The sequence below is a fragment of the Pelmatolapia mariae genome, linkage group LG1 (assembly GCF_036321145.2).
Source record: "Pelmatolapia mariae isolate MD_Pm_ZW linkage group LG1, Pm_UMD_F_2, whole genome shotgun sequence".
NCBI classification, from domain to species: domain Eukaryota; kingdom Metazoa; phylum Chordata; class Actinopteri; order Cichliformes; family Cichlidae; genus Pelmatolapia; species Pelmatolapia mariae.
In genome coordinates this window covers 19,146,779-19,159,765 of record NC_086227.1, presented here as the reverse complement: position 1 = coordinate 19,159,765, position 12,987 = coordinate 19,146,779, and the positions used below count along the sequence as shown (strand labels likewise).

At 38.2% G+C, this 12,987-nt stretch overlaps 1 protein-coding gene across 1 annotated transcript; it reads right to left on the bottom strand.

Annotated features, from left to right (window-relative positions):
• Positions 1-35: 35 nt before the first annotated feature.
• Positions 36-12,478, bottom strand: tmem276b (transmembrane protein 276b). Its single transcript, XM_063474703.1, has 4 exons — positions 11,412-12,478; positions 8,341-8,454; positions 3,912-4,049; positions 36-3,671 (listed from the first exon to the last, which is right to left on the bottom strand). Exons 1-4 carry the CDS (start codon positions 11,806-11,808, stop codon positions 3,421-3,423), a joined length of 900 nt encoding a protein of 299 aa, XP_063330773.1. The 5' UTR covers positions 11,809-12,478; the 3' UTR covers positions 36-3,420.
• Between the last annotated feature and the right edge of the window lie 509 nt (positions 12,479-12,987).

The window sequence follows — 12,987 nt, the reverse complement described above, 5'->3', positions numbered from 1 at the left end:
TCCCGGCACAAACACAAAGACAGAAAGCAACAACATGTTAATAATTACATGTTTTATTTCAGTAAAATAAACTAATTAAAAATGGACACACTTTTTCATATATTGAAAGAAACTAACTGTAATGAGATCATGCAAGGCTGTAATGTCTGGTTTTTGTTTTTTGATTTTTTTATCCCCACGTAACATCTGCAGTGGATGGAACCAGTATAAATGTAGAAAATAATAGCTGTGCTACTGAAATGAGAGCCACACTTATTGGTGGCATTTTCACGGGACATCTCTCATTGCACAGAGTACTTCTCTAAGTTCCTCATGAAAGTTGGATTATACAACAATTTCCAGTATCTTGTTACACGGTGCTCATCCGTCCTCTAACGTTCGTTGTTTTTTGTTTTTTTGTAATGCTTTGTAAATCTTGCTACTGTGTGCTACTGTTCTTCTGTTTTGAGTTGATGACAAAACTTCAGCTTCAAAACACAGACACTGCTTTGTGTTGGTGTTCATGGAAATTTACTATTTGAGACATGGGGGGTGGGGGTAGCTGTGTGCTTTCAAAATGTATCATGTGTTATGTTTTGACTGCACACATGCAGTGGTGGCAAAAGTCTAATTCCTCCCCTACCCCCACCCCCATAATACGCAAAAAAGAGTTGTGTGCAGTTGTGCTTCAGTCAGAACAACATATTGTACTTGCACCATGTACATATACATTACACTTCACTGCTTACAGTATATTACTGTGTTTCAGTTTAAGTGCAAACTTAAAACTTCATTAAAACACCACAGCGTCGCATTCTGTCAGTTAGCAGTGTAGCGAGCATAGATATAAAAAATTTCCATATTTATATTATGCCCTACTTTCGGGTGGAAACATTTCCACATTAAGAGCCTCGGCCGATTGACCCTAACCTCACAACACTGTATAAACGCGGACTCACAACAGGGTGCTTGTTACATGCTCTGATAATCTTTTGCTCCCTCGTGTGACCTTGCAAACAAATATAGTGCCACCAGCTTAAGACTTCAGGTTCACTAAATCATGAAACGCAGCAAAGTGCAAAGATTCAACAAGACACTGGCGATACAGTTTTCTATCATGCCTCAGTTCATTTCCTCATTGGTGGTGATGGTGAAATGACTAAACATCACACACAGTGTTGTTAAGACACTATAACACCTTTTTTTTTTCTAAGAGAGTTAATTGACATAGCTGATAGAATATCTCATGATTCATCTCAGGCAATCAACACTTATAAAAACATCATGGCTGTAATATTCTTGTATCATGTAGTCATGGATCGTGGAGGTGGTGAGTTTTGTCCTTTTAAAATATATTACCTCTAGTGACTCGGGAACAAAAAATTACAGCGTTACAAAAAAACAAAACAAAAACCAAATGGCTTTTGTGGGTTATTCTCGCCCAGTAGTGTTAACAGGGTGATCGTTTTTCCTTTTATATTTAACAGCTTTAAGTCCTACACTTTATTTTCAGACATTTTTACATTGTCCGAACCATGTTGCACACTGTGGAATATGTCATTTTCCAACTTAATACAGAAAACCTGGTGTATTTCAAATCAAAAATAAGTTTCCAAGAACGCATTCCTTAAATTTTACTTATTATGGATACTTGTGATTTCAAGTTTTCTCAGTCTTGTTATTTTCGATGTGTAAATTAAATAATTCAAACTGAATGTGTATTTGCAGTACAGCTCGAGACACATGTCTAGGCATATGTTGCTGTAGGTGCTTTGTTTTGACCTCGGATTTGGAGGTGTAAGACAAAAATGAAGAATTCCTCTGTTCCTCTCACACACAACAATGTGTAGTGTACTGTTTTGTTAGCTAGTACACAGTACATTTGCATTTTACTGGTATAAAATATATTTTTACTAAAATGATCAGTCATTGTGTGAATTCCAAGCATCACAGCCTTCAACAGGATTTTTTCTACTTATAATTTTGTTGTTGTTGTTGTTGTTGTTTTCTAAAGATTAACATCCATATAAAAAAAAATTGTAAACAACTCTTAAATTCACAATATGCATTTGATTGCTGGACAGTGAGGTCCATCACAGAAATGATCTTTTATTGTGTTCCTTTCCTTATATTAAAACTAACATTGCAGGATATTAAATGATGATAGTTTGGCCTTCCACTAATGTTTGATATAGTCTGTTATTGTACTTAGTACAGATGAGAATTCTGTGTGTAGATTGTGCTTGTATTTTTAGTGGCATCACTGAAGTTGCATTTCTTTCTCTTCTAAAATTGCTTAATTCCCTTCTATTCAGAGAAAAAAAGGACTGGCCAATATGAGGTTAAACACCGGAGCAATCAAATACTTCCTCCATAGTTTGGTTTAATTTTTCTTGCTGTCAGGTTATGATTCAGCCTTCAGCAAACACACTGGTCTGTCAGATCCATGACAGTGCAGCAGATGCTGTGTTTCTTTTACTCAGATTTACCTGCTTACTTGCATTACTTTCACTTGGTAATCGACTGAACTCTGCCGGCCATCACTGCCTCTGAGCAAACAGAAAACAAACATTCAAAATCTACTTTACACAAACAATGATCTGGATCTACACTGAGATGCATTTGTACATATATAATTGTCAAAGAAGCGTCAAACAATTTGCTCTTGAAGGCAAAAATTTTACTTCTGTGTATTTTATCATACTGACCGCACTGCTAGACCCAGTATAGGCTGTAGACGTGTGCCCTGGGGCTCATGTTTGATATCAGTTAGTGTGCTATACTAAAGATAGGCAATGGGCAGTCAGTGCCAAATTTTTTTTCTTCTTCTTTTTTTTTTCCATTACGAACAATAACACAGCACACTTCACTCGACTGACAGAGGAATGCTGACAGGATGTTCTGGCCTGATGTTTGTTCCTTTTGCTGGATATCTCTCATGATTCATCCATAGTAATTGAGCATGTGTGGAAAGGCTGGTGTGTGTCTGTGTTTGTGTGTGTGTGTATGTGTGTAAGTGTGTCTCTTGTGTGGGATTGTGTGTGGCTTTATGTATTTAAGAGAGCACCATTTTATGACAATTTCTCTTCAGAGAAAACAGTCACCATTAGATCATCATAAAGTCAGCATTTCAAAAATCAAAATCAAAAGAAAAAAAGTCTTATTTGTGCTATTAGAGCCATGCCCCAGTCAAACATTGCTGTGGGTGTCACTCTTGGCCTTTACAGAGGTCCCTCGGGGATTTTCAAGATTAGGTGTGTGAAATTTGCCGTTACTTTGTTCCTTCTGTCACAACTCAGGCACACTGAACACTGAAGGGGGATGGCGATGCTGAGGGTGCTGTGAGATGGTGATCAGACAAAAACTGTTTCAGAGTTAAACATCAAGGTTGGAAGGGTGTGTTTGTGCGTTCGGTGGTTCAATCGCTTCACAACGCCCCTGTCACACGGTTCCGTTCTCCTGCCTCGGCTTGTGGATGGTTGTGCGAGCGGCAGGCGTACTCAGGGAAGGAGCCAAGGTGCAGAGGAAGCCAGCCAGCAATGTGAGACCGAGGCCCCCCCAGGCACAAAACATGGACCAGCCATAGCCATGGCTAATGTCTTCAGGGAGGCCATACATGTAGCGAGGATAGCGGGATAACTCGAAGTTGATTCCTGCCACACATGTGCACAACGAGATGATGCAGCATGTTCCTGTGTGAGTGGAAGAGAACAGGACTGGTTTACATGGTTTTCAATCGATTATTGAATTTTTACATGTACTCTGCATCTTACTGCAGGATGAGAATCATGTTACTGCGGGACATTGAACTGTTATCTCATGTTAACACAAAGGTGCTCTAAGCTGTCATCAAATAAATAAAGAAAGTGAATAAAATTGGATTTTGCATGCATGCTTGTGTGTGGATGTGGGCATATGTGCTCTCACAGTACCTCCCATGAGAAAGAGTAGCCCAGCTACATATTGCATGAGGTCATGCTGCTGGCAGCATCCCAGCACTCCAATGATCCACCCGAAAAGAATGATGGACACAGCCATGCCCACAAAGCCAGCTGTCATTCTTCTTAGATCTGCAAGCAGAAACAAAAACTTCACAGAGGGAATCGTAACTTACAGACACTGAATACTAAAGCTACAGGCTAAAGTATTATTATTACTATTATTGAATTCCTTATGTAAACACGTTGCATCACTGAGAACAAGATCTCTTTTTCATGACACACCTGTGTGCAATAACATAAGTGTAGACAGACTGCTAGACAGGCAGAAACCTAATACAAAGAGACATTATACATGGTCATAAATTATGAAAAGTATTTCCCAGGGTAGATGTAGACATGTAATGTTTTAAAATCATCCAATTAAATAAAAACAAGCCATTGCTTTGATTGTTTAGTTGTTTATTTTGTTTGGTTGTTGTTGATGGGGTTTTCCCTTTTTTAGGGCAGCAAAGTCTTTCAGTTTTTCCAAACTGTGTGAACAGGAAGTACAGCTAATATTAAAATGTCATCAGACATCGTGAAGTAGGGCCTTGTAAATAAACTTTATACATTGCTGCTCTATTTGCTAGGCAGGAAAATCGCACTGTGTTTCACAGTTAGAACAAAGATACAAGAAACACAGGTGAGTAGGAAAGAAACAACTACTCTGCCATAATAGTTAAGATAAGCATGAGTCAAGAGGCAGGCATAGAAACAATATCACCATAATAGTGTAGACAAAACTATAGATTGTACAATGATGTTACTGGGAATACAAAAGTCAAATCCCTGGTGTTCCACAGCAGCCTTAAAAGTGAGGCTAGCACCTATCCAATCAACAATTTCATGTAAACTAGGCTACATGCTAACTTAGAAATAAAGTTACAAATGAATGTTTACTTCTAATTGTATTATCAATAGCAAAGTTGTGACGGAACCAACTGGCTGTCCAGTTTCGTCTTTCAGAGGAACTAATATTGTAGTATGCTATGATATACTTACTCGTGTGTCAAGGATTTAACTAATGCCAATAAAACAACTTAATATAGATCAATAAAATATTCAAAGAGTTCAGAAATCAGTGAATTCTAAGCTCTAACTGAACTTTATTTTGTGCTAAACTATCTGCTTTTAGACAGCTTTTTCTGCTTTTTCGTGTTGAAACAACCTGCCCTGTTAGAAGAGGAAGTGTGTTAAGACATCATTACGTAGTTTCAATACACAGTTCTTTCTAGGAAATAGTCTTTTTTTCCTTATCTTCTAGATAGTTCCACACACTGAATTCAAATGAGGATCCCACTGTATACATAAATAAAACTAATTCAGTCTGTTAGTTAAAATAATTACATACATAATTAAACAATTCAAAAAATTGTAATGCATTAAAATGATATCACTTTTACAGAAAACCTTTTTAAGCCAGAACCATGAAACAGTTGCCAGAAAATTCTAAACTTTGAAAAATGTGATGTGTGTTCAGTGAGCCTTCTAATGGCTAATGTAAAAATTTAGTACTCGTGCAACAAAATACAACGAGAATAAAAATGTAAAAATATAGCAAGAATAAAAATAACAAGAATAAATGCAAGATAATGTTAATTTGTATCTTACTTAAAGTAAACACGCATTAGAAAAATCACAAAAAGTTCATTTTAAATCCAGGATGTATTTTTAACTCATCTTAACTGAACATCTCTGCATTACCAACGCACTGTATCACCCGTACTGAATATAAAACAACACACCTACAGGCAATAAGATAAAAGTAGTGGAACATGATACTGGAAATCACTACTGATGGAATCTAAGGTCTGGCAACTCACTATCTCATGTTAACCCAAAGGTGCTCTCGGCTGTCATGAAGAACAGAAACTGAATAAAATTGTATTTCGTCTGCAGACTCGTGTGAGGATGTGCTTTCACAGTACCATGATACAAGGATGCCAAGAAGTACAGGTCTACTCAAGGGTTTAAAGGAGAGGTTTAAGAAAAGAAGCCCCTGTGTTAATAACACTGATAACCGTGAGGTCAGCATAAGGTCAGCAACACATTTACTATTGATAGGCAGCTATGTGTTAAAAGTGGTAAATATAGGTATTTTAATTATTCAGAAATGGATAAGTATCCACTGCGACGAAGCGAGCATCTTGGTAAGGCTTATAGGTTTATAAAAGACTGCAGGGAATGACAGCACAAGGAGATTATTTCACATAAACGTTTCCAGTAAGACTGAAAAAAGACGTGGATTTTGTAAATGCATTTGAAATAGTGAGGGGGAAAAAGACAAAAAAACATATTTATGTTTAATATTTCCACACTTATATCATCATATCTGTACTGTAAGGTATAAGAACAGTATTTTGATTTTGGTGTTATACGCAGTTGTACATTTTTGCCATTATTTAAATTGCATTTATAGAGTATGGGTACTTGTATGTATAGTTGTATCTTTTAATATTTGATGACATCTAGAGGGCAAATAAAAATCACAATAAAATGTATTGACAGAAACAAAAATGTCTATTTGAATTTGTTGTTGAATGAGTTGTCACATAATTTTTTAATAAAATCAGCAATTATTTAGTAAAAGTTTATAAATAAAATTCACATTAGTGTCTGGAAGTGCTCAAGTTACCTTCATTTGCTAAAACTAATTCATTTTGTCACTGCCTCTCACATGAAAATAGTTTCTGACATGTTTGAGGCTGACAAGAACTGACAGGATGAAAACACTGTTATGTGAACATGGCATCTTTCATCTAGTGGATCAGTTTTAGTTTAACAAGCAGAGCTAATGGCAGTTACAGTAAAACTGTCTGTCGGTACAAAGAATAAATAAGAGCACAATACAAAATGTGTTTGTCTGTGTCCACCTGCCAAACTTATGTTCAACTTTTACTTCTGGTTTGGGTCTCCTCCACCTCCAGAGGGAAATATCTAGCTGATAAGCTGCTAAATGTTCCACTGCCTGTTCCTATTTTTGTCTGCTATTCAGTGCTGTGCAAGTAAGTCTAAAGTTTTTCTCTGAAAACAGTGACACTAAATAAGAGAGGAAATGCATGTTGATTCAAGTAGCAAAACAACAACTAAAACAGGGATAACTTTCATAACTAGCGTGGGTTAGTGGTAGCAGGTGTGCTGCTGTTTCTCTTTTTTTGATTAGATGTGCACACATCCTTTACTTTTTCATGCAGCTCTGATTTTTCATTGGTGTTTCACTGGTCAACAGTTTCAGGACTTAGTAATAAATATTGCATGCTTGAGCTGTTTTTATGGATTGTATGATTAAGAGCCTGTATGTGATAGTTATGTAGATGCTAAGAGCAGTATGATAAATTCAGAGCACTAATAGTAAGACTAAAGCAAACCTGTTGTACAAACAATAAAAAAAAAAACCACTTTCCCTTCGACTACACATCATGTTGAGTATTGATATTCATTAAACAGAAGCAAATGTGATTTAATGTGAGAAAAAAATGAGAAAGACTTCCAGCAGTTCTTTAGCTGGCAACATGGTGTTGTTTTGATTTGGTAATAATAGAGACATTTGTTTGACGAAAAAAAGACATAGGACCCAAAACAGTGCCTTGGTGCACACCAATGTCACTCAAAAAAAAGCCCATTACTAAAAAAAGATTGTTATTTAATTTTCTCTTTTTATTTTTTAAATTATCATTAAGCTAGTCTATTAATGCTATGGTCACACTAGGAAAAACAGTGGCTGGAAACTGTGTGCAATAAACTTGCAGTCTTCGTGCTTCAAAGATGTAGATTGCATGAGCAAACCACTTGCAGTCACTTGCTATCTTCAGAGTGACTTTGAACAGCAGTACGATGGAATTAGCCTGCTATCAGATTGTGATTGAATGGGTTCAAATTGGCAACTACATGCAATCTGTTTGTGACAATGCAGCAAATAATTGTGCTAAATAAGTTAAAATAACAAATCTGTTTGCATCTACATAAACAGAAATCCACATTAACTTCAGAGTAAAGCCAGAACCTCAGAGACTTAAAACAGAAATTTAGATTCCCTCCAAATAGTGAAATTGTTGCTGTAGACCAGCAATTTCAAGAATATAGCAAGAATGCCACCAGATGACAACCAGCTGAGTCGAGTCTCCAATACAAAAAGAAACGTCACAGATGAGATGCACTTATCAGACTTGCTGAGTTAGACTGTAATGTTTTGGCAATCAGTCTGCTTATATAGATCAGACAGCAATTATTTACAATGCCAAACCCTTGCCAGTCTGACCGAAATTCTTTGTAGAAAAAAATACATGTGTATTAATGAATAACTCCAAAAACCAGATAGTCAATCACCAAACACAAACACAGCCAACACCAGCTCCATAAAGACAAAAACTTTAATACTTACGGAGTGCATGCCACTCATCCTGCCGTATAGTCTTTGTGATGTTGATGGGTAAATTTCGCGGTAAGATGGATGAAGAATAGTGATACTTGACTGGGATACATCTCTGAATTATGCCTGGCAGAAGAAAATGGAAACAGTTGTAACTGGAGGACAAATTCCTTTAATTCAAGTAAGTAAGAGGGTAACAAGCAAGAAAATTAAGTAAGAATTGTATTCTGAACCTTCGCCCTACTTCTGGGATTGTAAGATAACGTGTGTATGCAAACATGGTAGAAAAGCTTCTTATTTATTTTCCACCCTCACTGGGTTTTAATTTTCTGAGCTGGCCTTATTAACCTTGTTTTCCCAACCACTCCTACATTGTTATTAAGGGAGGGGATTAGGGAAACAATATGGAATATGGATTATTCCACCGACAGCCACATAGAGAGCTTAACTGTTCTGCCTTTAAAGTGAATCTATTTCGATTTTTGCATTTGGTTTTGGGAACCAAAGTCTATAATCCAGATCCTGCTTTTCATATCAGATCTCATATTAAGGAAAATTGTGGATACCTGGCAAGCCATTAAATGTCCCACACACCTATTGAAGATTAACATAAATTAATTTAGCTTCATGACTGGAGCTGTGATCAGTGAACCGGACTGTGCTTGACTGATGCCTCCCTGAGTCTCCTTTTTGCTTTGTTGTGAGTTCAAATGGGACAAATCAGACATTTATCACAGCTACGGTACAATGAGTTTGATAATTACTCGTAAGCATATCGGTGCCCGGCTTTAATCTGATAACGCAAGTGAAGGAATCTTTGAAGGTGTCACATATTGTGAAAGTCTAAGTCCAAACATCTATAGGGGTAAACTCTGTTCCACATATGCTGAAAAACTATGTGAACAAATTAAGATTTTGAACTCCTAATACTCTGTATAGATCTGGAAATGCATTCAGAAATGTTTGCATTAATTAAGAAAATAATCTCCCAGATGAGACACAATCAACTATTAAAATGCTTTGCAGCTTTGATCTTTCTTTTCATCTGATTCCGAGTGCAGTTCTGTAAATTGTCTCACTTAAAATTTGTGTTATTATCATTTATTGTTTGCCTTCAAGCAGGATGACAGAGTTTAATTAAGGTCACTTTAAATCTGACAGACTGGTTGACGTCTGATTGCACAGTAATCACATTTCAGCTGCTTGAGCAGGAAGTAACAACGTTAGCACAATTATGATGTTCAATTACATACATTCGTGAGATCTAAATGTAATAACAGTGGACGAATCTGCGTAATGCTTCTGGTGTATATTCATTGTCACTGTAGTGAACATGCCAATGGCAAAGCAGAGCTACTGCAGCGAAGAAAGACATAGTTTGGTTTACATGTTATTATTCTCCACATAATGCTGGTCCTTTTAGCCAGTGACCATTATAAATAATCAGTTTTCTTCTATGCCATCTGTACCACTCTTTGCACAAAACATGATAAATGAATGTGAAGCTATAAAACCTGAAGTTAAAGATGATCCTAAAACTCAGACAGGGCTATCTAAATCGAGTAATAAAATCTATTTACTTAGACTGCATACAGTATTTACTTCTGCAGGCACTTATAGTAAATACTGTAAGTTCTATTATGCTTGAAATTGAGCCAATTCTAATCTGCACCTCCGTTCTTGCTGATAAGAGCTCAGTATGGTAAATATCCCAGAGGCATGGAGGCTAGTAGCAGCAAGAACTTTTAACAGAAGTTAAATGTGTTGTAGTCTGTCAACATGCAAGATGTGGACATGGTATCATGAACATGGCTCATAACCAACATAGTAGTGCTCGTTTAAAACTCAAATGTTTTTAAAAGGCATGCAGTCCAGTTAAATAATAATACAAAGTACAGCCTGAAATAACCAGAACACTGAATCACAACCATTCAGAGACAAAATCTGAATAAGTTTCATCAGAGTTACTTGTGCTGCAAAAACTGCATCGCACTAATGTGTTTATGCCATAAAGTCAGCCTTTACAGGACAATGGCGCAATCAGTGAAACATTAACAGAACACTGAAGTGATGTAAGTGCACTGCTCTTACAATATGATGATTTTTGAGAGCAGAAATGAAAATGCACTGTAAATTATTCATTAGAGAGCCTGAAATCTTGTGTTATTTGTGCAATTAAATGGTTTTTAATTGTAACATAAGTGGCAGTAGTTATAGTAGTTGGGGGGAAAAAGTGGGAAGTATTATGTAACAGAATTACTGCAAGGTATCTAAAAGGCTGCTAGATTTGGTGTGAAATGATTTCAAAACAGCATGCTGTGGCTAAATTAATGTTATTTACTGGTGTGTTTTAGCCATGCTGATCTACTTTTATTGTGACACTAATCAACAACAACAACAACAACAACAACAAGGACCACAAACTTCTGTCACTGCTTTTTCTACAGAGTGACACCTTTTTGTGCGTGTCCCCCGGTTTCAGGACCTTACTCTTTTCCAGGTATGACATCAGGCCTGATACAAAGCTTTTCATTGTTGTTCACTGAAGGATGGCTGTGCACTGAGTTGTCTCTACTGTAGCCTAATATTTAAAGCATTTGCATTAAAGATTCAGCTTCTGGTGCACACTGAAATTGTTTTATTTATCATATTGACTATTACGAGACCGCTTAGGCTCTTATAGACAAGACTATCCTCTTGTTATAATAATATTATCCGAGAGAGAGAGAGAGAGCGAGCGAGAGAGAGAGAGAGATTGAGAGAGAGAGAGAGAGAGAGAGAGACTTAGCACCATGGACAGCGAAATCACCCGCTAAATTAAAAGACACAATAGATTCCAAAAGGCCATCCTCATGTTTTATAAAATGTCAAAGCAGAGACACGCTGATGTGAGAGGCCTCTGGATGAGTGTGTGTGTGTGTGTGTGTGTGTGTGTGTGTGTGTGTGTGTGTGTGTGTGTGTGTGTGTGTGTGTGTGTGTGTGTGTGTGTGTGTGTGTGTGTCAGGCTAGGTGAGCTCATCGCTGAGCATCACGGCCTGGTGGTGCACACAAGAAAAGCCAGGCTCCAGACTGCTCGTGTTTACCTTTGTAAATGAGGTCCTCGGTCTCCGGGTCGAATCCTTCCCGGTGACATTTCCTCCAGAGACCAGAGATGGTGGAGTTAAACTGCCGGCTACAGTGAGACTCCATGGCAGACGCCCCGGCCAGAAAGTGCCGCTTCCTCCTGAAGACAGGAGCAGCATCTGGGCCGTTACCTTCCCTCTCCAGGCTCTTTGGAGGCATCTGGAGGGGGAGGTTGTGGCTCGAAATGTAGATGTAACCCGGGTCGTTTCGCTTACTGGCATAGTTTTTACACCTCTCTCGATGTCTCCTCGCGTCCGTCTCGTACCAATAATCGGTGCAAATCGCCATGGCGAGCAGCCCCAGCGCGCAGAGAGCCAAGAAGAGCCCCGTGCCCGTTAATATTTTCATAGCGGCCATCTTCCCCACTCGACGGAGAGCCCAAACAGTCGCAAGAAGGTTCCTCCGTGGCCGTGGTGATACCGCGTGAAATAAATCACGACGGCACTCACAACCTCGCGCAGTCCCGCGCTGGGAGCATGGTGCTGAAAGGCCAGTGATGTCCGGACTAGATGCTGCGGTCTATTGTTGTGGTACCCGGTGAATGCAATGTTGTTCCCACCATCTGTTATGGTACAGGAGGAGAGGGGATGGATGGCGACCAACGCTGTGAGGAGGAGGCAGGGGCAGTGATGTAGTTGCGCTCTCTCTCCTCCAGGTTGTTGCGGGATGGGGGAGCAGACAGAAAGCAGCTCTGTTGTGGGGGAGTGCTGGTTTTTAATGCTCGGATGGTCACCTTTTGCACTAAACGTGTAAAACACAGGTGCTGTGGAGTCACAGCTGAGCAGTGTGCAACCGATCATTCAGATTAAGAATCATCTACTTTTTTTTTTTATGTGTGTATTTATTGTTATTTATCTCCCACAACTGCGTTCCTGAACAGCAGCAGAAACGATGCACAGTGTAGAAATGATGTGACATGCTTTAAGTGATAATTGTTCTATACTGGGCTTCATAACTCAGCCATCCAGGCAATGTTCACGAGATGGCTGCCAGCTGATACACAATCACATTTGTGTTTCAGAAGCAAGTTCTAACACAATTAAATTTGTTTCAATAAAGGTACAAATAGAGCTATATATATTTGTGTGTCTGTGTATATATATGTATACTTGTGTGTATTGCATGTATGTATTAGATAATGGTCCAGCGAGAGTAAATCTGTTAAAGATTCATTTACTCTATATTGGGCCCGTGCTTTGTTACAGAATAGTTTACAATCCCAAAACATTACTTTCCAGGACAAGCACATATTTTAATCTGGGCACCCCAGGAGAAGACATGTCTTGATGACATGATGGCTTTAGTAGACTGAACCTAGACTGAATTCCCTTAAGGCCTTTATGAATTAATATATATAATTTAAGTTGTAAGGCTCATTGTTTTTCCCCCTATCTGTACATAGCTACACTATAGTGTGCAGTAACGTCACTTTACATTTTACTACACAACTACCTATAATGTCGCATGTCCATGCCTCTTTTCACTTCAGAATTCTCTTAATACTTCATGACATAGATTCAGCAAGATGTTGGATGC

Excerpts from the sequence above, each read along its gene's own strand:
- tmem276b (XM_063474703.1), bottom strand. The coding sequence starts at position 11,808 with ATGGCCGCTATGAAAATATTAACGGGCACGGGGCTCTTCTTGGCTCTC. Across the intron at positions 8,455-11,411 it reads CGAGGACCTCATTTACAAAG|GCATAATTCAGAGATGTATC; the intron begins GTAAACACGAGC and ends TTCTTCTGCCAG. Across the intron at positions 4,050-8,340 it reads GGATGAGTGGCATGCACTCC|ATCTAAGAAGAATGACAGCT; the intron begins GTAAGTATTAAA and ends TTCTGCTTGCAG.